We start from the raw sequence: 26,979 nt of genomic DNA on the forward strand, positions 1-26,979 counted from the left end.
ACCAAACAGGCTCACTTTCCAACAAAAGGTCTCAAGGCCTGCATACCTACACCTCCCCCACAGAGCCATAAAACCCTGTTTACTCCAACCAGCCCAGAATGTTTATAGCCATTTGTAGTCCTTACATTTATGAAAGGATAAAACAGAGAAATCAATATAAAACACAAACACAGGTATTGTTTGAACAGTATTCACTTAACTGCTACTGTTGATAAGCACCAGAGAAACCCAAGGGACCTCTCTTAACATCACAAACACTGCAGCTAGATCTAAGTTGAATGCAAATCAGGACATGCTCTCACCTTCCCCCATCTTCCTTTGTCCTCAAAAACACATGTCAACAGGCCCCAAATGCAGCTCACAGTTTTACCCAAATTATTCTCATTTTAAGCTTATCCATAGTTTGCTAACATGAATAAATACAAATATAACTCTACAAATCCCCCTTTTTATCTCCTTCTCCAGAGATAAACTTAGACAAGGCATTTTGAAATATACCCACGGTCATTCTTTTCTACTGTGTCCGTAAATCCATCCGAAGCTGGTATTTAGAGTACTTGAAACCTTCATGGAGACAGAACACCACTTTCCATGGCAGTGAAGGAACCATGAGGGGGTAGCTGAGTGCTAGAATCATCACCCCCCCCCCCCCCCTCGGAGGAATAGCCCACAAGGACAGCTAATAGGGAGGGGGAGATGCAGCTTTCCCTTCACGGGTAGAACTGATCAGAGCGAAGTAGACTCCTCTGCTGCGCCGTCCCGGCTTGCCGTGTCTTTGTCTCCCAATCCGCTGACAGCAGCTTCTGGGCTGCCTGCTAGAGAGATGTCTTCCTCCTCCTCGTCCTCCGGCCCGCTGATGGCGGCTTCCGGGTCGATGCTGTAGAGATGTCTCCAGGGTCCTCCTTCTCCGGCCCGCTGATGATGCCTCCCGGGTCGTCTGCTGTAAGGATGTCTCCAGGGTCCTGCTCCTCCAGTCTGCTGCTTCCGAGTAGTCCACGTCTGCCAGGGCCACGTCCGTCCTGATGTCGTCCCCTGGTCCTAGTAGGTGGTTTCCCCGCCGCACACTGGCTCCCGTGGTACGAGCTGTCCCCCTTTTCTCCCAGGCAGACGGCATAAGAGGTCCGCTGGGTCACTCGGTCGGGGTCGGAGAGCCTGGGGTTGAGCCACTTTGTCCTCGTGCTTCTCGGGTCCCCCTTTTGGCGCCGGTGACCTGTGTGGAGAAATCTGATACAACTCCCTCAAGCCTACGCTCAGCTGTTTTGACCCACTTGGAGCCTGTTGGTGGGGTGTCTTGAAACAACAGCCGTCTGTGAACAGGTTTTCCAAATTAATTGTAGACCTCCTATCTGCCAGTACAGCTTCAGAATCTTAATACTTGGATTGTGCCAACTAAATAAGAACCTCAACATCTTTAGGTAAACTAAATAACATATTTCAATAGCTCTGAATTTCTGACAAGCATCTGTGTTTATTTTTAAATGAAATCCTATTTAAAATCCAAATCTAATATGAACTGCTAATGTTTCTGGTAAAGAAACACACTAATGTTATGGATTCAAAAACAACCAAAATCACGATGCTAACAAAGTGAATGATTTCCTGGTGATACTGCTTCTACCTGTCAGTGCTTAGATATTATCACGCTGAAAAAATGAATACAGAATTCCAACAAACTGTCATCAAATGTCTTTCTATTATAAATTTAGATGAAATGTATATCCCCATAATGACCTAAACAATAAAGTATATGGCTTTTACTTCTTTACCAGGCTAGTTACATGATGTTGTCTAAATTAAATTCTGTCTCAATACACTACTATGTTTTAGCTTTAACTGTAATATGTTCTTTCTACATTTCAAACCTCAGTTACTCTAATGTCTGTTAAAATATTACAAAATTGTTTAACCATCACAGGTCAACTTCTTCGGTCTCACAGTAGCCCCTTGGCCACTGCTTCTTTGTTACCTGTTATAATTCAAATCAATATTTAGAAACATCTCAACATTCATCAAACAGTATCTTATCCCCAGATATGGAGCAGGTTAATTACATTCAATGCTCAATCCTTAAAAGAAAAATGTAAATTGTGAATTTTACAGCCATGTTGACATTTATACATTATACTCACTCCCCCTTTTTACACATGAAATCATGTGTAACAAAAGCCTGTAATGGGAGGGGAACAAAAACTGTCAGGTAATTGGTTAGGGACATAACGAACATTATTATCATTATTTCCACAGTGAACACTTCAGTGAAAAGAAGTGTTCCTCTCCGTCCTTCAGGCCTAAAAGAAACAGAATCTTCAGCTTTTACATTTGCAAACCGCCAACTCATGTGAGAGGAAAATATCACATGTGCGGTTTCCCCTTTTTGTGGAATTTTTAGGAAACCTCTCGTTTCCCTTGGAGCTCCAAAATAATATGTTAGTCCAAAAACATGCTTGGTTAGTTATTGTTTTAGAATCATGCAGTTACACTGATCACATGCCGGCATACATTCACACTCACACTGTCTGGTTGTCATGTCAAGTTTGGTCAGGTTCACCCCAGAGTCAGTCATCCACAGTGCCTTGTCAAGTTACACTGTCGGTCAGGGTCAAAGGTCAGTTGGTCTCCGTCTTTTTTGGCCATGTGTCGTGCTCTGCAGAGACTTTGACATTTCAGCATAGGCCAGTATCCTTTGTCTACAAAAAAATGTCACGATTTCAACTATAATTTTCAAGATGATTCTCACTTGTCATTGGGACTTCCGCCTCCCACTTTTCCTGAAACTTGGTACAAAACTCACTTCCTTCGAGTACCACTACTAATTAAAATGTCTAATGATCTATTTCAGAAACTTGTGTACAATAACTATTATCTTGAGTCAAAACATTACTAGGATCTGTGTCGCTCTGCATTTCATAGCTCATTATAATTCTGGTCTACTTAAAAAACGATGTTAAACTCTTTAGCAGTGTGTGGAACCTTGGGTGTCCGAACATGCAACAATTACTCCCTCCTTTATCAAGGATTTAAAACCGAAGTCTGGTAATAACTATGCCACAATGGTGAAATCAACACTTTAGATTGGAATTTAATATGTGGCTTGGCACTAGCCATTAATACAAACAAAGATTTGTCCTATAGAGTGGTTCCTAAAACTATCCTTTTAATGGTGATCAATATTGTAACCAATGAGACCGCTACTTTATTCACACGTGAATAAAAATGTCTTAAAGAATGAATTGTTAACATAATGAAAATATTGAAGAATATGGTTATACTCTGTCAGTGTGTTTTAGGATGATTATCATTTTACTTTAATAGTTTCCTCTTTACTGCTATTTTTAATTTACCAAATGATTAATAAATGTTTCTGTCTTTACGTATTTATGAAGTTAATTCAAGTTATTTAAATGTGCGTTTTGTGAATAAGTGTGTTTATGTGTAACTCACTCATTCCCGGTCTCCTTTCCTCCTCCCCTGGTTTTCTCAAGCCGTGACCCCGGCCTCCTCACTTCTAATCGACCATGCCAACTCCTCTGATTCTGTCTTCTCTTCAGTCCATCAGCTGTTGAATCCATCCACTGTAACTTTTGTAGGCCGCCATTGGCCCAGTCACATCTGCAGCCCCATCATGCCACTGTTGTTGCACTCCTCCTTTACAGTCTCTCTGCTGTTTTTATGGAGGGCGGATTCTGCTCTCATGTCTATTGTGCCAAATCTCGCGGCGCAGTTTGGAACTTCATGTCCTGTTTGAGGGACCGATGAGAGTATCTCTCTGTATGTCAGCATGCTGGTTTGGTTCTGGATGCCACAGGTGGAGATAGTTCCGGCTGCAGTCTTGATGTAGTCTTGTTGTTGTTGTTGGTTCAGCTCTGGTTCTCTGTCTGTACGATGGAGAAGGAGGAGTCTCCTGTTGGGTTAGGTCTCGTTGTCTGCTTGGAGGGTCGGGATCAAAGCCTTTCTAACTCAGAGGGGGAGTCCAGGTCCCGGTACACATTACCTATAAGAAGTCTAGCACACTGATGTTAAATAAATCCAACCCTTTCCACTCTGTCTCTTTCTAATCATACTATCTGTCTTAGTTGTTAAATGCCATCTAAACAACATAATTAATGTCTACTTATGATATTACAAAACTCACTCCAAAAATTGTTTCATCCATTGTTACATATTTACCCAACACAACTCTGAAATACTTACATGTTTCCAGCATCACATATTCCACACACTATGAAAGAACATCTCCATATCTTCTCTCATTTTAAATCCCACTGTTACTTCGAACAATAGTAAACCTGCAGAGCACACCAATCGGATCACAGTAATGAAATTTGAATCAAGTGTAGGCCTATGTCTTCTTTCTGAACATTTATTTATATTGTCTACATTTGCAAACAGTTCGAGTGTAAAATGTGTTTTGCACAATGTATTTACACTCTACAGATTCTTGAGTTTACTCATCTCCTGGTGCTGTCGTTGTAAAAAATGTTCAATCCCTTATTGTTTTGTACCAGTTTACCAAACAATACCGGCCAGCAATGTAATGATTAAACTCTAAGCTCGCATAAGTTTCAAGGGTGTGATACCCCCTTTCAGCCACTAGATGGCAGCAGCAGAAGTTTCAAGGGTGTGATACCCCCTTTCATCCACTAGATGACAGCAGCAGAAGTTTCAAGGGTGTGATACCCCCTTTCAGCCACTAGATGGCAGCAGCAGAAGTTTCCAGACAAAGGGAAACGCTCTACCTTGGTTTAATATATAACAGACCTCTGGCTTTAAGCTTTTAGCATTGGTCTGTTATTTAAACCCCAGTTTTAAACGGCGACTCGATCTGATATATCGAGTTTTCAGGTTTTGCCGTGCAGGATTCAAACCTCGCATTCACACAAACTGCACCATTTCTACGCCACTCAGGAATAAACACCTGCAGATCCGCGCCAAACTGCTCTATTTTACGTCACGCAGGACTTTCGTCTACCTGTCGATCCACGTTTACGTTTTGTATATAACTTTCCTGACATAGTAAAATATGCATTGTATATTCCATTTAAACTATAAAAACACTGTGAAACGCCTACAGACAATCCTAAAGTTTTAGCGTATCCAATTACAGACAGGCGACTTTCATCGTCTGCTTACCTTATTTGCAAAGTTGCAGAGTCCTGCTGATTGTCTGAGATGTTTGAAAGCGTCTGAATTCTTCCTCAGCTTCGTTATCTCTAGACGTCGGGTCACCATTTTGTTAGGGATTTGGAGGGATAACTGGTCCGCTTTTCAAATCTCCGCGCGTTCCTATGAAGCTGGTTATAATACAGGAAGGAATCCATATCTACAAAGTAACCGTTAACAATAATCTACTTTAATGGCAATATGACAATGCAATACAATCATTACAATACAACATGATATATTACAGTTATATTGCAATGCTTAAGGAGTAATGCCGGCTTACTCCTGCTCTAGTCCGCATACTGCAGAGCTACTTTCACCCGAGCGCAGCATGTGAAGAAGAGGCCGAACGCCAGGGATCCACCGGATATATACCAGAGTAAGAACGAGGGGTTTGGTGTTAGGTCAGCTGGTCATCTTTTCAGGTCATCTCATTGGGAGACGCAACGCAGCAGGAAATGCAGCAGGAAACCAAACAGGCTCACTTTCCAACAAAAGGTCTCAAGGCCTGCATACCTACACCTCCCCCACAGAGCCATAAAACCCTGTTTACTCCAACCAGCCCAGAATGTTTATAGCCATTTGTAGTCCTTACATTTATGAAAGGATAAAACAGAGAAATCAATATAAAACACAAACACAGGTATTGTTTGAACAGTATTCACTTAACTGCTACTGTTGATAAGCACCAGAGAAACCCAAGGGACCTCTCTTAACATCACAAACACTGCAGCTAGATCTAAGTTGAATGCAAATCAGGACATGCTCTCACCTTCCCCCATCTTCCTTTGTCCTCAAAAACACATGTCAACAGGCCCCAAATGCAGCTCACAGTTTTACCCAAATTATTCTCATTTTAAGCTTATCCATAGTTTGCTAACATGAATAAATACAAATATAACTCTACACTACCCACTCGCATACATAAGCAGGATTGGCTGGGTAAGCTGCTAAATGTTGAACCGTTCCTGCATGTTGCTAACAGCATCTCCTCTGCCCCAGGAGCTTCTCCCTCAAATCTTCCCATACAATTTATTTCTTCTTTAATCCTTCATTCTCCATGTGGAGCATCCACTCCGGAAACTAAGGTTCGACTACACTAATTACTCGGGTTGTCACAATACCAGAGAAGTAATAGACCAGGGGTACTCAAATACAAATCTTAAAGGTCCACAAAGAAAATGTTCAATAAGACAAAGGTCCGTTTAATACGGTCATTCAAACTTTTAAACAATTGCAACTCATCCACAGCTAAGGAAATGCACTGTGCATTTTTTATTCCATCACAAACATGGTCTCCATCACTTCAGTCAAGCATTATTTTATTATTTCTGCAACAGAGAATGGCTTCTTTTGTTTAGCCAACACCCATGCCACTCTGAGTGAGGACTCAGTTGCCTTTTCTCGTTGTAACATAGATGTTACAAGGGTCCTGCTTGCAGCTTGATATGAGGATTTCATCCCATTTATTTTTGTGGTTCTTACCGCTGAATTTTGAGGAAAGGTCGCTTCAAAATAATTGTGTTTCGTTTCATAGTGCCGTTTCAAATTGCCACTCTTCACAAGAGCTACCGTTTCTTGGCATATTAGGCACATTGGTTTGGTGCTCGCTGGAGGGAGGATGAACGCATATTTTTCAGTCCATTCATCTTTGAATTGCCGGTTTTCACTGTCGACTTTTCTTTTACTGGTCATCTTTGAACATGCCATTTTCTTCTACTAGCTACAATAAGCTACAGCTGAAACTACTAGCTACATGCAACTAGATGCGCTGTTAACTCTCGATCTGACTTTATTTATTTTTTAAACTCCCGCGCTGACTCAGACAGGTTGAAAGAGACGACACACGCATTTTCCCCACCAGCATTCCGCAAAGACCCGACCTCCTTTGCCTCTGATTCGCAGACGGTTGGTGGGGGAAAAAACTCTGACGGGATGCTGAATGTGATTGGACCAAAGCGTTGACACACGCACGCACGCACACACACACACACACACACACACACACACACACACACACACACACACACACACACACACACACACACACACACACACACACACACACACACACACACACACACACACACACACAGACAGACAGTGGAACAGTCAGACATGCAGAGCGCTGTTTGCAGTGGACATAGCGGAGAATTTTGACTCGTTGCATTGTGGCGATGTCTCGCAGATAACACAGACAATACAGATAATACATATGAAAAGTATAAAATGCTCAGAGTCCAGAGACAGTGGTGGTTCGGTCCGGATCCGGACTTTGAGGACGATACCAATAGAGTGGTGCTGTGATGACGTGTCTTTGTAAGCAGACCCGGAAGTTAGCATCACAAGGGGTCTCTCAACAAAAAGCAATGGGATTTCCCAATTAGATGTTGGTATTTTGCAGAAAATCAGCTTTGTATTCACACACATTTATGATACTTAACACGTTTTGTTCAGCATTATAATTTCCACATAGTAATACCACTTTGAGATTTTCAAAGTGTAAATGCCATTGGCAGCAATAAAAAGCTAACGTAATGCTATAACAAGCTACATCACAATCACACAGCTGCGCAACACCACTGCAAAGCTTAAGGTAGACTCATGTCGGCGTGATGTTGATAAGTGGTGTATTTAGTCACTTGTTTGTAAGTGTTTTTTAGAACAAAACATGAAAATCTCCTCAGCCTGTTTTAATTAACCCCCGTCCTTATGTCAGGCCTCTTACCTACAGTATGGGGGTTATTCCCTATCTTTATTCAAGAGCGTGGTATTTAAATTTGAGAGCATACTTTATGTATTTATTTCCCTCAAACCCTGTCCTCGCACTCAAATAGTGCCTGCTTGCACTTAGATTTGCTCTGCTTCTGCTCAAACTGTACGCTTGCACTCAGATATATTGCTGCTTACAGATTTGTTCTGCTCTCAGATTTATTCTGTGCGCGCTCGAAACTTTTGTGCAACAATGAACAATCCTGTCAAAATCCCTCAACCAATAGGAGGCCAGGTGTCCTTGCGGGTGCGTTCGCTTTACTTATTACAGCGTCCCGTAAGGGCGGTTACTCTTTGGTTTATAAGCTCCCGCCCTTCACGGCTTTATAACATAGCATGTACTGTAGTGATGGGAATTCCGGCTCTTCTTGGTGAGCCAGATCATTTGGCTCGGCTCACCAAGAAGAGCCGGCTCTTTCGGCTCCCAAACGGCTCTTCAGTTTACCACATATTATACCTGTTAATTCAATCAAATGTAGCCCTGTTTTGACTAATGATTATGTGTACACATATATCACTTAAATTATTCAATACATCCTTTGTACTGAAGTATTCAAAAATAAAAATTACATGTTTAATATAAATGATTTGCTGTGGCCAATTGTTTTCATTGCATTTACAGACCCGTGTTACTCTCTGATACCACCCAATGAATGCATTGACTTGTTTGTATAACCACGCTACACAAAACAGATAGCAACACCTATAACAACTATTTTTTTTAAAAGGGGGCTACTGTATCGACCTATATAAAGTATATAAATATAGTTTGTTTTTTTCAAAATACCAAAAAGATCCTGCATTTTAGCCATGCCTCATTTCGCTCTATTTGCTCTTGCCAGCGCTGTTTTTGCAGGGGGCTGATTCTGTGAGCTGCAGCTGACCACCCCCCCTGCAGGAGAGGGGAGCGTGCTCTGAGATCAGCTGCTGGGCTGTCAGAAGAGGGGGAGAAAAAGAGATCTCCGGCCTCCGTGTTTTATTCTTATAGAAGTAAGAAGATAAGTAATGGGGCAGAAACCCTCCTTTTTACGCAGCGGTCCAGACATAGACATCAAACGGCGACACATATTCAGTTGCCAGTTACTTTTGCATTAGGGCAGGGATATCTAGATACTTTCCAAGGTTTGACATAATGAATTGTGCTACTTTTAAAGCAAGCAACGATGTTTTCAAATCTGTAATCAAAAAGCTCCTCAAAAACACTATCGAAGCAGTTCCTGCCGTTGCTACGTTAGTTCAAACAGTAACAACGGACTATTTGTCAATTTAAATCAATACATAAAACTATTTTTTAAATCAATAAAATCATTTTCTAAATCCATAAAAGCATTTAAATTAATATTGGGAGTCATGTCGTTACTTTTTTGAGAATGTGGCCATGTAATAAGCGGGGAAATGTGCACATTGCACAATGTGCCTTCATGCCGATCTAGATCCCTCCGCAAAAAAACCTGGCTCGTTCGCGGGCGAGAGCCGGCTCCCGTCGTTCACTTAAAAGAGCCGGCTCTTTGTTAAGCACAGTTAGTATGTGTTTCAGGGTTCGTATGGTCATTGAACACCTGGAAAAGTCATGGAAATTCAAAATGCAAATTCCAGGCCCTGGAAAAGTTATGGAAAATAATATTTTTTCCAAAGTTTTGGAAAAGTCATGGAAATGTAACTAAAGTTGCGTCAAATATAATTTACATTTTATCTAATCACTGAAATAATCTGCGGTTGCGAGCTGTTATGTGCCATCATGACGCGCATGGTGTTATTTTGTAATATATGAAGCGCGAGCTGTGTGCTCGAGTCTTCCTGGATGAGGGTCAGCTACATTATCTACGGTGCGTTCGTTAACTGTCCGGAGTCACTGTGGCACCGCTGGTGAACAGCTGTTAGAACGTTCAGAGCAGAGCGGCAGAGCGTGATGTGTTCTGAAACGTTTTTCTGTCGCAATATTATTTAAAGAGCCTGTGACAGCATCCCAACAACTGTTGTGCAATGAAATATTGGGCTACTAGTAATCTCGAACCGTCAGTTTAAAAAAGAAAAAGCGATACCGTTCCGTTAAATATCAATCATTTCGAACATCGCGGGGAAATTCCTTCGACTCATTTTGAAGTTTTGGGGGAAGCCGGAAGTGACGTCAATGCGGGAACGCTTCACTGTGCGGCGAGAGAGCCAAACACGGACAAAGTGTGTTGTCATGCGTAGAAATGGTGAATTACTGAGTTTAGGCATGTTAATAACGTTTTAATGAAGTTGACTACAGTATATTCATATTTGTCAGTGCTTTCATGTCAATTCGGCGAACATAAACATAAATGATCGTGGTGAAGATGATGATTACATTAGGATTAAAAATCGGTAGTGAGAGCTGCTGAATTTCCTCCCGTCGGATGTGATATAAAAACAAATCGATTATTTTTGTAGTTGTAAACTCAAGTGGATGAAACTACATTTATTAGTGCTTTCGTGTCAATTCGGCGAACATATGATAGATTAAATGATCGTGAGAATGATGATTAAAAATCGTTTGTTTGAGCCGGTCTGCATTTCCTGATGAGAAAACAAACCGATGCTTTTTGTAGTTGTAGTACACCAACATGGATTAAACGTGTGGTTTTTTCACCACAATGTTGGGGAAATTAATGGATAAAATGCACGGATTATTATTATTATTATTCCCACTCCGATCGGGACACTAGGTCCACCGTTTCCCCGCAGCGAGGCTCCCCCCGTTGACAGTTTACGTGGGCTGGGTGCAGTGGCGGACTGGCCATCGGGACGAATCCCGATGGGCCGGTACCGAAGTGGGCCGGTCGGATAAGTCACTAGCACATCCCCCATAGGCGGCGCGTGAGGCTCAGATTTGGGAAGGCTAAATAACTTTGTTTACGCCTCTGGCGTCTATAGAAAAGAGATCAACTCAGTGTGCGGAGTTTAAATCTCTCAAGTCATATTACAAGATAAAGGAAATACAGTTTAAACTGCCGTATGCAGAGAAGACACCGACGTGTCGCACTTATCATTCATCTTACATCATCAATCAGATCATCGATCATATAATATCATAATATATCTAGGGCCGGGACTCGATTAAAAAAATTAATCTAATTAATTAGAGGCTTTGTAATTAATTAATCGAAATTAATCGCATTTTTAATCACATATAAATATTTGACCTGAGAACAGTGAGAAGCAATTTTTTTCACATGGATTTTAGTATACCATTAGGCGCATTCACACCGCAGTACTTTTCCCACAAAGGTTCATGAGAATTTGGTTCATGAGAACTCTTTGAACCTGGGGGAGGATTAGGCAAATGAAGCCGCTGACGTCACTTCTTCTTCTTCTGCTTTGGGTTTACTGGCAGGCCGCAAACCACCCAAAGTCCCCGGCCGGAAGTCCCCGGAGTTGGGGACTGGCTTCAGTAGAAGCTGCTGGGACTCCCAGCAGCTTCTACTGAAGCCTTCCGAGTAAATCGCCAGAACGCCGACACCTCCTCATCTCCACCGCTCCCATGTTTTATTTTGTGTTGCCATAAGTTAGTCTCTCTGCGTTTCTGCGCTGGGCTAATGCTAATGCTAATACGAGGATAATAAAATGGCGGCTTCACAAAACTTTTTGGGAGTTTTACGGGGCGTGGTTTGCAATCCGCCCAGCCAATCAGAAATATAGCTCTTTTCTCACAAGAGAGCCGTACGAAAGTCCCTTCTCTCTAGCAGCTCTCTAGCAGGGACTTTCGTGGGGGTAAAAAGGTTCTCATGAACACATTTTAGTACCGGCTCTTTTTGGTGTGAACGCGATAAAAGAGGCTAACGTCCACGCTAGCTGCTATATGTTTTTGCATTGAGGTGATACTTGAGGCTTGATGTGCTGCGGTGATATGCGAATTTCTTTTTGCATAATTTGCACACAACCGTGCTCTTATCGACGCTTCCATCCGTCCGTTTTTTAAAACAACATTTCCCACTGTTGTTCACTGTGGTTTGTTGTTGTCTGAAGTCATGAACGTTAGTTGGTGCTCCAGTATAATCGGTACGCCTGAAACTCATCCAGTGAGAAACGTTCCGCGGTGCAAAAATAAGTGCGATTAAAATGCGTTAATTTTTGTGTAATTAATTAATCTTAATTAACGCGTTAAAGTCCCGGCCCTAAATATATCATATATTTCCTTATCTCAGTCAGCTTCTCCAGCCGTATCTGGCCGTGCAACACTTACAGTGTCACAGACTGTATGCAGAAGTATTATTTTAAGCAACACATTATGTTGACGAAACACTCGAGTCAAATGTAATTAAAGTCAGATCCACTCGTGTCTTAGACGGGAACGCGCTCTCAGCTGGTGAGAGAAACCCTGGCTTGATTTACCGAGTTGATAACCAGCGTCGTAGGACCGCTTAGCGATATCTCGTTTGTTAGTTTGTTGTTGTTAGTTTGTTTGTTACTCAAACATATCCAGGGTCTGTTGAACTGGCTTCGTAGTACAGGGCACAGGTGGCTAGCAGCGCTAATGTCAAAGACACAGACATTATACATTATATTTGTATTTTACCAGGATGCAGTGACACAAATATTTACATATTTACATTTACTATCTACAGCACCCGCCACCCCTGACATCCCCCACTCCCCCCGTTGACAATTTACTAGCGGTACCGAAGTGGGCCGGTCGAGAGTCCCGGGATGATCTTTAGTCCCAGTCCACCACTGGCTACATGACCGTATGATCGCCCATATTGACGCACCTAATTCCTAAACTTCTAACAGATACAACATAAAGCGATCCTTCAGCCTCATATGAGCTCTCAGACACGTTCAAAATTAAATTGTCTGAGCTGTCTGAGCTTGCTGCTGTGTGCACCATCGTGCGTTTACATGCAGATGCTGGGATCCTGAACCGTGCAGCTGGAGCGCTGTGCCCGCAATGACGTCACACATAATTTGGCGGGACTTGAAGAATCCCCGAGAAGATCCAGAAAATGGTCAACATTGAAGGGCAGATTAATGGTTATCAAAGTACAAATATCCAAAATCAGTTCAGTAACGGTTTTCAAGGGGACAATATTTACTCAAATTGATGGGTTTGGATGATGGGGGAAACTCGTGTCACAGGCTATTTAAGGAATCGTTGAGCTAGCTAGCTAGCATACATTGTCACTATCTGCTAACGTTAGCTTTAGCCTTCGTTTTCTAATAGTTTTTTTCATAGGCTATAAACAGACGTGGTATAAGTATAGATATTGTACTAGAGTAAAAGTAGAAGTACTCAGATCTTATACTTTAGTAGAAGTAGGCTTCTCAGATCTTGTACTTAATAAAAGTAGAAGTACTCAGGTCTTGTACTTCAGTAAAAGTAGAAGTACCAGAGTGTAGGAATACTCTGTTACAGTAAAAGTCCTGCATTCAAAATGTTCCTCAAGTAAAAGTAGAAAAGTATTCTCATCAAAATATAGTGAAAGTAGCGACAGTAAAAGTAGTCGTTGTGCAGATTGGTCCATTTCAGAATAATATATATGATATGTTTTATAATGATTGATCATCAAAGTGTTCTCAAAGCTGGTAAAGGTGCAGCTAGTTTGAATGACTTTGTATACTGCAGGCTAGCTTGTGGATTTACTCCAGGTGGAACTAAAGATTTAACACTTGATTAGATTTCACATCATTCATCCAGATCTGTAAAGTAACTAAAGGGATTAAATACATGTAGTGGAGTAAAAGTACACCTTTTACCTCTGAATTGTGGAGGAGTAGAAGTACAAAGTAGCAAAACATTGAAATACTTAATAAAGTACAAGTATCTCAAAACTGTACCCCCGTATAGTACTTGTTGAGTTTATGAACTTGGTTACTTTACACCAGATGCCATAAAGATAGAAAGACTAAGCCTTGCACAGAGGCATGAAAATACATTTTCAAAATGCTCAACAGTGCTGCCAAAATGATAAACTGACTGCTACACAATTAAAATAAATGCTTTTATATATTTATATTAGATGTGACTCTTTAGCGTTTCTGTTATTATTACCACTGCTGCTTTAGTTGTTCTGACTGCTAAAATCCTGTTATTCCTCATTTTAAAGCCGATATTCCGTGGGGTCGGGGGGCTCGGATTCTTGTCACCTTTTTCATACCTGATGAGTTTGCATCCCTGACTACAGTTGCTTCAGCGTGTAGAAGCTAGTAAGCCTACTATTTGATTTGTTTTAGATAGGCACTACATGTTTCATATGCAGACCTTATTTTCCTGTTCCATGTTCAAATAAACCATTTTCAGTGGTAATTTTTTTTTGGTCATGGAAAATGAGGTAAAGGTAATTGAGAAGTCATGGAAAAGTCATTGAAAATCATTGGTGAAAAAGTGTATGAACCCTGTCAAATCAAGCAATCTGATGTTTCTTAGCCGTGATATAATGATCCAGGGAATAGTTGTTGTTACTTTTCACAAATCAGTATCCCTCCGCGTCTGAGAACCGTTACAACTGTTACATTACGTCCGTCACGAAACTAACCAACTAACTAACAAAGCTTAAGATGGAAACATTTAAGGTTAACTTCGACCTCCGGGGTGGCCTTACTATGGAGGAGTGGATTGAGAAGTGCCTATCTCCAGAAAAAAAAAGCACCTAAACGACGACATTCGCTATCTGTTATTGTTGTTGCATAGCAACCACCTCGCACTATGTTCTGTGCAGAAGGCAACGGAGGGACGATTTCATTTTATTCCCAGGCTGATTTTTTGTCCCAGCCCGCCACTGAACGTTATGTAAGGTAGTTGTAAATCAAACAAGTGCAGTACATGCTATGTTATAAAGCCGTGGAGGGCGGGAGTTTATAAACCAAAGAGTAACCGCCCTTACGGGACGCTGTAATAAGTAAAGCGAACGCACCCGCAAGGATTGTTGCACAAAAGTTTCGAGCGCGCACAGAATAAATCTGAGAGCAGAAAAAAATCTGTAAGCAGCAATATATCTGAGTGCAAGCTTACAGTTTGAGCAGAAGCAGAGCAAATCTAAGTGCAAGCTAGTGATGGGAATTCCGGCTCTTCTTGGTGAGCCGGATCATTTGGCTCGGCTCACCAAGAAGAGCCGGCTCTTTCGGCTCCCAAACGGCTCTTCAGTTTACCACATATTATACCTTTTAATTAAATCAAATGTAGCCCTGTTTTGACTAATTATATGTGTACACATATATCACTTAAATTATTCAATACAACCTTTGTACTGAAGTATTCAAAAGTAAAAATTACATGTTTAATATAAATGATTTGCTGTGGCCAATTGTTTTCATTGCATTTACAGACACGTGCAACACTCCGATACCACCCAATGAATGCATTGACTTGCTTCTGGAACCACGCTACACAAAACAGATAGCAACACCTATAAAAACTATTTTAAAAAAGGGGCTACTGTATCGACCTATATAAAAGATCCTGCATTTTAGCCATGCCTCATTTCGCTCTATTTGCTCTTTCCAGCGCTGTTTTTGCAGGGGGCTGATTCTGTGAGCTGCAGCTGACCACGCCCCCCTGTAGGAGAGGGGAGCGTGCTTTGAGATCAGCTGCTGGGCTGTCAGAAGAGGGGGAGAAAAAGAGATCTCCGTCCTCCGTGTTTTATTCTTATCGAAGTAAGAAGAGAAGTAATGGGGCAGAAACCCTCCTTTTTACGCAGCGGCCCACACATAGACATCAAACGGCGACACATATTCAGTTGCCAGTTACTTTGGCATTAGGGCAGGGATATCTAGATACTTTCCAAGGTTTGACATCATGAATTGTGCTACTTTTAAAGCAAGCAACGATGTTTTCAAATCTGTAATAAAAAAGCTCCTCAAAAACACTATCGAAGCAGTTCCTGCCGTTGCTACGTTAGTTCAAACAGTAACAACGGACTACTTTTCTTAGCGGATGCATGTCAATTTAAATCAATACATAAAACTATTTTTTAAATCAATAAAATCATTTTCTAAATCCATAAAAGCATTTAAATTAATATTGGGAGTCATGTCATTACTTTGTTGAGAATGTGGCCATGTAATAAGCGGGATAATGTGCACAGTGCACATTGCATAATGTGCCTTCAAGCCGATCTAGATCCCTCCGCAAAAAAAAAAAAAAAACCGACTCGTTCGCGGGCAAGAGCCGGCTCCCGTCGTTCACTTAAAAGAGCCGGCTCTTTGAGCCGGCTCGTTCGCGACCGACACATCACTAGTGCAAGCAGGTACTATTTGAGTGCGAGGACAGGGTTTGAGGGAAAGAAATCAATAAAGTATGCTCTCAAATTTAAATACCACGCTCTTGAATAAAGATAGGGAATAACCCCCATACTTACCAGAAACACGTTAAAAAAACTGTTGACTTACAGACGAGAGTGCCAGAAGCGGTAAAATGCAAAGCCTTTTCCGAGTTTAAGAACTCATTACTGCACCACTCTATTGCAGGGATGGGAACGATTAATCGAATATTGGAATATTCTAAATTATTCAGGTATGAGAATATGAGTTATGAATATTTTTTATTGTAATTTTTTTTGGGCGGGGTGCCTAAGTTGATTACATATTATCAAATGGAATAATTCAATGTATACGACAGTGCCATAGCTAAATGTGTCTAAAGGTGTGTTTTGCTCAACCTCACCTTATTTTTTAAATGTTGGCATCTACTTGGTACCAAAGTATCAAATATCATGACATCCCAATTCTTGTTAGGGTTAGGGTTGCTGCTCCTTTGGTAATTACTCTCACTGCCTTTTAATGTTTTGTCATGCTATGACAAGTCAAAAGGTAAATGCACTGTATATATTTACCACATCTTTAGTCTTTGCGACCCCTCATAGTGCTTTCACATGTCTGCTATGAAGATGAATTGTACCAAAGCCTTTGAACTGATTCTTCTTTTTGGGAATGCAGCCATTATTGTTGTCAATTGCACCTGTGCTTTGATGTCTGCTTGCTGTGTGAAATGTTGTGACAACTTCAACAGCTGCAGTATACTGTTTCCTAGGCAAAAAAATGACGTCCGATTCCATGATAAATTAAAGTTATAAATAAAGTTATATCCATTCATACTCTGTTCAAATGTACATACTGTATGAACCCAATCTGTGTCACAACTTTTACAATAAAAGATTGCTTACACTTTTTATCAGCACAAACAATAAGTACCCAGCCCAACCTTATGGGGGTTATTCCCTATCTTTATTCAAGAGCGTGGGATTTAAATTTGAGAGCATACTTTATGTATTTATTTCCCTCAAACCCTGTCCTCGCACTCAAATAGTACCTGCTTGCACTTAGATTTGCTCTGCTTGTGCTCAAACTATACGCTTGCACGCAGATATATTGCTGCTTACAGATTTGTTCTGCTCTCAGATTTATTCTGTGCGCGCTCCAAACTTTTGTGCAACAATCCTGTCAAAATCCCTCAACCAATAGGAGGCCTGGTGTCCTTGCGGGTGCGTTCGCTTGACTTATTACAGCGTCCCGTAAGGGCGGTTACTCTTTGGTTTCTAAAGCTTACTCTTTGGTTTATAAACTCCCGCCCTCCACGGCTTTATAACATAACATGTACTTCACTTCGCTGTACAACTTTTTTTGGGGGGGGGGGGGGGTAAGCACAGTTAGTATATGTTTATAAAACGGACAAGTCAAATCAAGCAATCTGAAGTTTCTTAGCGGTGATATAATGAGCGTATATCCCGGGTATAATTGTAGTTACTTTTCACAAATCAGTATCCCTCCGCGTCTGAGAATCGTTACAACTGTTACATTACGTCCGTTACGAAACTAACTAACTAGGCTAACTAACAAAGCTTAAGATGGAAACATTTAAGGTTAACTTCGACCTCCGGGGTGGCCTTACTATGGAGGAGTGGATGCCTATCTCCAGAAAAAAAAAGCACCTAAACGACGACAATGCTGTCTGTCTAATATGTTCTCTAGCTGTTATTGTTGTTGCATAGCAACCACCTCGCACTATGTTTTGTGCAGAAGGCAACGGAGGGACTATTTTATTTTGAACATCATTATTTAATAATAAAAACTGTTTAAATTGGAGTGTGTATTTTTCTTTCACATTGCCAGCCACACGTGGTAACCGTTTTATAAATGCAATAGCTCACTTCAGGCCGTGATATACGAATATCTATACAATATGGGGTTGTCGACACTCCGCTTCGCGTCGGGCCGAACCAAGCCGTAGCACAACAGTGCTGGAGCAGAACAACAGTCTGGAGGAAGAAGTGGGCCGGTCGGGAAATTCACTAGCAATCCCCCCTCCCCCCGTTGACAATTTACTAGCGATAACGAGGGCCGGTCGAGATTCCCGGGCTGATTTTTAGTCCCAGAACGCCACTGAACGTAGCTATTATGTAAGGTGCTGGTATACTAACTGTGCTTCCCCCCCCAAAAAAAACGTGTAAATCAAACAAGTGAAGTACATGCTATGTTATAAAGCCGTGGAGGGCGGGAGTTTATAAACCAAAGAGTAACCGTCCTTACGGGACGCTGTAATAAGTCAAGCGAACGCACCCGCAAGGACACCAGGCCTCCTATTGGTTGAGGGATTTTGACAGGATTGTTGCACAAAAGTTTCGAGCGCGCACAGAATAAATCTGAGAGCAGAAAAAATCTGTAAGCAGCAATATATCTGAGTGCAAGCGTACAGTTTGAGCAGAAGCAGAGCTAATCTAAGTGCAAGCAGGCACTATTTGAGTGCGAGGACAGGGTTTGAGGGAAATAAATACATAAAGTATGCTCTCAAATTTAAATACCACGCTCTTGAATAAAGATAGGGAATAACCCCCATACAACCCAGCCCTAACCCAAAGTTTAGAGGTAACTCTTTGAATTGTGTGTGTGTGCATATGTGTGTGTTCTTTGGACAATTTTATCCCTGAGAGTAGATCAAAGCCTGCACCCTAACCCAGCCTGTTATTATTCAGCATGAGGAATGTGTACTGTTGTCTGGGCTGCTGTTGTTCCCCGCCCTCGTCCCTGGGCCTGCTTGTGTAATGGGGTGTAAAGTGGCTCAAGCTTCGAGTGTCACTTTTTAGCCGGCGAACCGACAACAACACCTCCCTCCTCCTCTCCCCCTTCCTCATTAATCTCCTCCTGACTCCCACAGAGTCGGCATGTAGGTTAGACAGAAACAGATCCCAAAACTGCTCCTGCGTTTTACAAGAAGAACTGAGATGTATCGATTCAACGGCGCCTCAGTCTTTCTGCTGTCCGCACAGCTTCCCACCTAGAGCTGTTGCAATTTGTCCAAATAAATTACTAAAGACTTAATAATAATAATAAATAATTAAATGAATTAATACTGCAACTGCATTGATTGTGTATGGGATACCCTGAAATGTTGGTATGATATTTGTACTAGATGTCGATTAATGTCTAAAGCAGTTGTTACCAGCCTTTTTTGCCTGTGTAACCCTACATCTCTGTGCAATGAGCTCAAGTAACCCTTCATTGACACCATCCAACCCCAGCAACAAACTGTTCTGTCTGCTGCCGTCTGGTACCACAGCATCGTGACTAAAACCACCAGACTCAGAGACAGGCCATAAGACTGCTTAATGAGCTTGCACTATTTTTATTGTTGTTGTTTTTTGTTACGTCTTGTAATTGCATTGTTAAGAAACCCATATCCCAAGTTTTGGGGTTATGGGTTGAATGAACCTTTTGAATCTTTGAATCCATCAGGTTCAAATGATGTTTGTTTCAGTTGCTTTAGAGATGTATTTGACTGAATCTGTTTATCTACTAATAACTGTTTAAACTCTAATTATATCAACGGTTTCGCCTACTTCTTAACTCTTTCTGTACTGCTTTTAGCCAACTTATTTTAACTCATAACTTCCTGATAACTATTTGAACTCTTTATCTTATTAATTCAACAGAACACAAATAACTTTAAGCTAATCTTCTTGTCATCTTTTTCTCCTAAGCTAATTATTTCATCTGTACTTACTTATTATGCTTAGCTATTTCAACCGTATCTCTTTAGTTTATTTTCCAACAGTTTACGTATTCATGTTTTGAGTTATTTATTCCAACTGTTTCTCATAAGCTTACTTTTGTACTGCTTTTGCATTACTTTCAACACATGTTATTACTTCTTTGCTAGCTTGAGAATGAGTTTATCACATTGGTGACACGTCTTTAAGTTGTGACTTGGGTAAGAGGAATTTGTCTCCTGTGCAATCATCCTATTGGTACCTTACACTTTATTGTGACAATAAAGTTACTACAGATCAGCTTAACAATAATTGCTAATTGGGGATTGTAATTATCCTTCTAAACACAATTACGTGAATAAAATCATTATTGCTTTTGTTTCAAATAAGTTGAGCTTGGGGCCGGATTCTGTCCTAAGGGTGCAGTAAACAAATGTGAGGAGGTGCATATTGTTAGAATGAGTTCTAGTTTTTGTTCCCTCCCTCCTCTCCTAATTAGCCACATTAGAATATGTTGTATGGCAGCTAAAAGAAAGCTGCTCATTATTCACTCAACAGGTCATCATTAAGCTAATAATTATAAGGTGATGACTGCTGCACTACTGACTTCTCGAGGTAAACTGAAGCGGTAGCAGAAAGTGTTGAATCCTCAAAAGGCAGTAATTAGTCTGTGTGTCCCTGACCTGGGAGAAGTTGTTATGGTTCTTTTGTTTTGAATTTGGACCATGTCCTTAGGGTGGGGTGGAGACACGTAAGGATCATAAAGATGTAAATGCTTCATTATATGGGTCAGTTGCTTTGTTCACTTTGCCAGGAATTTATCGCGGTCTGTCCCTGCTTAAACCGCCAGACTTTTCCTGAAGGTAGTACTACGGCACCACAGCAGCAGCGACTTATTTCTTTTGTCAGGTTTTCACACCTCTTGCTGTCGGTCTAACTATCTCCATGCTGCTTGCCAAGTTTAAAGTATTATGATGACAGTTCCTGTCACGGAGCATCAAAGACTGTTGTTTAAAAGACTTTCTCATGTCTTCTCTTCCTCTTGCCATTGTCTCAGAACCTGTTCTGTTAAGCCCCTCTCTTCTTTGACTAAAGAGCTATTGTGTATAGATGGAAAATAAAATCAAAGGTTATATCTTGCTACAGCTAAATTACCTTTAAGTGTTTTTAGATGTCACTGTGCTAAAGCTCAAATGAATTTAAATGAGATCAAAGAACACCCTTAAGCATATTAGCGTCAAGTTCCTACCAGTTTAAAGACCTTCATGTCATTCTAACATGGTTAAACACTAACTACCTGAGAACCTTTTTGTGCAGTTTCAGATCATATAAACAGTTCATTCCTAAAAAGTCAAATGTACTCACCAGGAGCACATTAGAAGAAGTCTTCTGATCCTGTTGCTTGCTATGGGTCTTTGAGTCAGGCTCTTGCCAGCTGGTGTGCCTCTTGGACTTTACATTTAACGTTGTAGACATACTGTACATAGGTACAGTGTCCTGAACATACCACCACTTGCTAAATATAATATATCAAAGGTCTTTAAAACACATTTCCTCAATCAGAAATCCTACAAGTTCACCTAAAACTCCCAAACTGGAAGTCTTGTCTCTCTCTGCTACTGTTTTTTGTATTTTTACATGGAGCCCATCGTTAACTGGCTGTCATATATTAGCTACCGTCAGAGCCGGTTCTAGACATTTTGGTGCCCTAGGTGAGGTTAGGATTTGGTGCCCCCCCCTCCAAGCAATACACAATAGAATATATAAATAATAAATGAAACATCTCTACAAAAGACCAATACACTATATATACATAAAGAAGGTTTCAAATGTATTCATTATTGTATGAACATGTTTTAATTGGGGGTGAACGTCACATCCTCTATGGGGTTCCGGGGGTATGCCCCCCCGGAAAGATTTGCTTTAACATTTTAAAGTAAAATGCTTCAATCTGGTGAACTTTGAGCAGAATTACTAGAGACTAGATCTAAGGGGTACAACTTTAAACACCCATATGAAAAAGATCGGTTTACATTTTAATAATCAAATAAGTATGTGAACATAACCAATAACCTTCCATAGCCAATAACAAATAAATGTAACGTATTTTAGTTGTTCATTTATACCTTATTTTACCTAGTTAACATTTTTTTAATATCTCCAGTTTTAAAGGACATGTTTGGTTTACTGTCCTATAGTATACAATGGAATGATTTCACACCTGTTTTTATTAATCCTAATAATTATAAAGGTGTGCCTTGGAAATATTTGTTTACATAAATTGTGACCAAACCGTTTGAGACCCACTGAGGTAACTTAGACTAGAGTGAACTATCTAAACACTCAGTCCTTTAGCTCACTGAGCTGTAGTTATCAGCCTCAATCCAACAACAATCCGCGGCACCGATGCGCGCCCTCTCTCTCTCTCTCTTGCTCACTCGGAGGCTCGCCCGCACTTTGGCTGTGAGCTGCGGGTGCCTGATAAGTCAACATCCCCCACGTTCATCACTTACAGCGCCCATCGTACAGGGCAAATGAAAAGTGTAACCGGGGTGAAAAGGGTGTTACCTTGACTTAATTATAAATGTTGTTACATCAAGGCTGAAAATTAGGATGAGACAAACAGTCAAAAATGTTGTTCTCCCTCCCAGAACTACCAGCGCAGCGCCCCCCCCCAGATCTGGCGCCCTAGGCGACCGCCTATGTCGCCTATGCCAAAAACTGGCCCTGGCTACCGTTAGCAGTTGTTTCAGCGGACCCCTCCCAGATCAGCAAAGGTCATAAAAGTTCACGTTTACCTAGCCCAATTTTCTGACAAAACAACCACAAAGGGAACAGACTTAACCTATTTGCAGTGTTTGAGTTTCAGGTGAACCTTCGGTAGACATTGCCGTGGGTGTGTGGTCATGCCTGGATGCTTTGTTATATTATTTTTCCAGAAGAGTGACTTTGTGTCCTTAGGATACAGATTGTATGTAAATCACAGTCTCTTTGCTCCCTTCGATCTAACCTCTCCCCTTCACAACAAAACAGTAACTGATATTTGAAACTGACAAACAGCATCACTTAAAAAGACACTGAAGAAAAAATTAACATTGCCTTAGAAAATCACATTAAAAAAATAAAACTAATATAACATTTTTGTATTGCCTCTGTTTCATTTTCTGTGGAACTTTTCATCAGTGCCAATACTTATTTTTCACAAAACCAAGTGTTGCTAATGCTCCTTTTTTCATTTTCTGGTTTTATTTGTATTGCCAATATACAGTATACAATAGTCCACTTTTTTATTCACAATGTTGGGCTCCCCAGTGCAGCCACAGCTATAGTTTTAGTAAAGGTTCAGCTCCAAACCCAATTTCCCCAGCTCCATTCTCCCATCTTCAGTCAAGCGATCGTCCAATCACAAGCCAGTTTATCTCCTCCATCTACTCACTCATTGCTCTCGGTCCTTATCTCACTTTGTCTTGTTATGGGACTCAGAGTTCACCTCTAGTTGCCGTTTGTTATCATTTGTATGAATTACCATTGATGCGCTTGAGTGGTGAGACGACATTGGCACGGGGAAGGAGGATTCGGGGCCCTAAGTGAAGCAAATGCCCTCATCCATCATCCCAATATAGAGCTCTCAGTGGAGCGCAACCATTGTCTGCAGCAGGCAAGTGTCCAGGAATAGCAGATGGAGGGAAAGAGAGAGATGGAGGGTAGGGCTGAGCTTATTTGTTTTCTGAGCTTTGTTTATCTGCATCCGTGTTTTTGAAATTGATTAGATCTCTACCACCTGTGGTGTTCAGTTGTTTGAAGACAGTAATTGCAGATAATGTGTTTCTGGGCAGATACAGTGCGTAGACCGTAGAGACCCAGTACATCTGTGCTTTGGGGAACGAAAATCCTAATTTTGCAGCACAAACTGGAGGTTTTTGCTAAAGTTAATCTATTTTTATTTGATTCTCAATTATAACATGCAGTTTTGGGTAACATTAATTTTTAAGTGTTACATTACAGTGCTACTGCAATTATACACCAACTTGTTACCCACTGAAAGGTCGGTAGAGTACAAAGACTATACCACTCTGTAGGCACAATGACAGATTAAATGTTTTTTTTGCTGCTAGAACGACCAGTTAGTTTTAGCTTTCCTCCCTTTTAAGGGCACAGCAAGTGGAAGAGCAAACTGTTTTTTGACCGCCGTAAAATGGTTGATTTTGAAAGGCCAAATCCCAACAATTATTGATAGAATGCTCATAAGTCAAAAGCAAGCTGTGATATTTGACATTGATAGCATTTATCTTAAATCAATAAACTTGAAAATATTGGACTGAGGACTGAGACATTACAAAGATGAGGAGCGTTGTGGAAGAGGAAGATGTAGCATTAAATCCAATGTTATCTTTAGAAACAAGTATTCAAACTAATTAGAACAGTTCATAAATGCATAGGGTTTTATTGATGAGCTTACGAATGAATAGAGACACAACAGTTGATAGTGGTAACATCTCTTCCGATCACATAAACCTCTTTTAGCTTCTTCCCTTGGACAGCCATCTGAAAGCTAGCCATTGCTGTTTTGCAGCTGTAGCAGCGACTTTGAAATCCGATGTCCAAATGCAAGTAATGCAGTTTATACGTAGATGCTTATTCACAAGGCACATCATCATCTCATCATCTTTATTTAAAGAGACTCTTGGTCCATTATTACAAAAACATACAACACTCAAATATAAATAAAAAAAGGCAGTTATACCAATGTTTCCACAGAGGTGACTGGTATCGTACAGCACTGAAACACGGATTTGACAGCAGCATAATGACAGAGTTATGAGAAACATTCAATCGACAGATGAATTTGTACTTTCGATTTCTCAAAAGAGCATGGAACGTGTTGACTCGTGCGTTACAGAACATTTCACTTGCACTGCACCACCTTGGTTTTCTAAGCAGTATACGCAAACAGTCATTATATGCAACCTGGAGCTTCCGGAGGCTCGCCTTCTTATACTTGACCCACAAGGGGGCAGTATAGAGAGGAGTGCAATAAGCTCTAAAGAGGTTCACCTTAACCTCATCTGAACACCAAGAGAGTTTTCTAGCCAACATGTTGGCTTGCATATATAAGACACGCCGCTGTCTATACATGTCATCATCATCAGCCATTTCATCTGTGATGATGTGTCCCAGATACTTAGTGTTACAGCAAACAGACAGCACCTGTCCCTGACAGGTAGAATGTTGGAAAACAAAGGTTCTTATCCCCTTTTGCTCTGCAGATCATTACAGCGCTCTTCTTAGCATTGTATTTAACGTCAAATTTGACTCCGTAATCAGAACAAACATTTAGCAACTGTTGAAAACCAGCACTGCTAGGAGAAACAATAGCCAGATCATCGGCATACATAAGATGGTTTACAATCACATTACCAATCACACACCCTGTTTTACAGACACTTAAATCATCTGATAGATCATTCATATAGATATTAAAAAGGCATGGTGAGAGGAGCCCCCCCTGGCGGACTCCATTACCAACACCAAATGGCGCAGAGACTGCATTCCCCCATTTGATCCGCATGCTCTGGTTGGCATACCAATAAGCCAGGATCCTAATTATACTGTTAGGCACACCCCTTTGTCTCAATTTTAAAAACAGTTTATGGTGGTTAACTCGGTCAAAAGCCTTAGAGGCATCAATGAAACCAATCAGAACAGTGGAATTCTGTCTTCTATATGTTTCTACCATTTCTTTCAAAGCATAGATGCATAGCTCAGTACCATGCTTAGCCTTGAAGCCAAACTGGTTATCTGAGGTACATAAATAGGAACATAGTCTATCTAACAAAATTCTTTGTTTTTACTTTGCTTTCCACTCGGATTCCCTTTTAACTAAATAAAGTATTACATATGCACTTTGTGTTACTTTCCTCGTTGCAACAAGATAAATACGGGTATCCAAACCCATTACTTTTATCCACATGTTTTTTTTTTTTTAACCTTTCCTGCCTCTTTTTTTGTCTTTTACTTAGGTGGCATACCTGAGACTGTGATGTCAAAGGGCAAATGACAGGAGGTCAAGAATCTACTCCTCACTCTTGGAGACTTCAAAAGGACTTTGAAGGCAGCTGAGAGAGGAACTTCTGTGAACATGTACTGTAATGTCTGCATATGTCAAAGTGACATTCTGCACAGCTTTCCAGAAAGTATGAGAAAACGATTACTACAGAAGTACATGCAGCGAGAGTAGCTTGTGTAGTCAAGTCAAGCTGTGGTTTCTGGCTGCTTCCATCAACATGGTAGTGTGTCATCAACTGCAAACGGATTCATGTTGAAACAGGCTTCTTAATGTTCACCCATATCCAGTAATTGCTAAACCAGCAGGGAATTACATCATCAAAATAGTTTTCCATAGAATATATAATTATATCTCTGTGTAGTTTATAATGTTTATTCCGGATGTATCATAGTGGCTGTATGTGTTTGTCCATTCATAAGCTTTTTTCTTTTTTTTCTTACCATTCTCAACTAAACAGATTAAACTGTATTTTCTTTAAAATAATCGACTGTTGTTTTCTTTTTTTCATCTGCCGTAGAGCACTCTTGGTTGATATGTGGAACATTGTTCTTAAGTTGGCTCTTGATGAAAGCTTTTTTTAGAGGTACTTCAGCCCCAGGGCACAGCAGTCCATCCTCCACTTGAGTGTAATTACAGCTTTTGTAGCTAGGTGATGTTTGTCTAGTTGTGGGTTTATTTGTGTGTGCCAACAATTGATGGTATTTATGTAACATGCGTGGTAGCAACAATCATTGCGAAAATGTATGGTTACATTCTACATTTCACCATGATACGGCTGGTCAAGTAGCTCTCGCAGTGTCAAAGTACTTCTTACACATTAGTGGTTTGAATTGGTTGGCCATCTCGGTCTTGTTTGGTTTTGAACTAAAATATCTCAACAACTATTCAATGTACTGCCACATTTAACACAGACATTCATGGTTCCCAGAAGATGAATCATATTGACTTTTGTGATCCCCTGATATATCCAATAGCGCCACCACAACGTTGATATTTTTTGTTCTGAGTGAAATGCCTCCAAAATTACCAAATGGACTT

General features: G+C 40.8%; 1 protein-coding gene across 1 annotated transcript in view; it reads left to right on the forward strand.

Annotated features, from left to right (window-relative positions):
• Positions 1 to 26,424, forward strand: part of ube3d (ubiquitin protein ligase E3D) — a 63,712-nt gene extending 37,288 nt beyond the window's left edge. The window contains exon 10 of the mRNA XM_034227992.1: positions 25,895 to 26,424. Within this exon, the coding sequence (XP_034083883.1) occupies positions 25,895 to 25,915 (21 nt within the window). The 3' untranslated portion in view covers positions 25,916 to 26,424. The remainder of the gene's footprint in view (positions 1 to 25,894) is intronic.
• Positions 26,425 to 26,979: the final 555 nt, after the last annotated feature.

Source organism: Gymnodraco acuticeps, unplaced genomic scaffold (genome assembly GCF_902827175.1).
Source record: "Gymnodraco acuticeps unplaced genomic scaffold, fGymAcu1.1, whole genome shotgun sequence".
NCBI lineage: Eukaryota > Metazoa > Chordata > Actinopteri > Perciformes > Bathydraconidae > Gymnodraco > Gymnodraco acuticeps.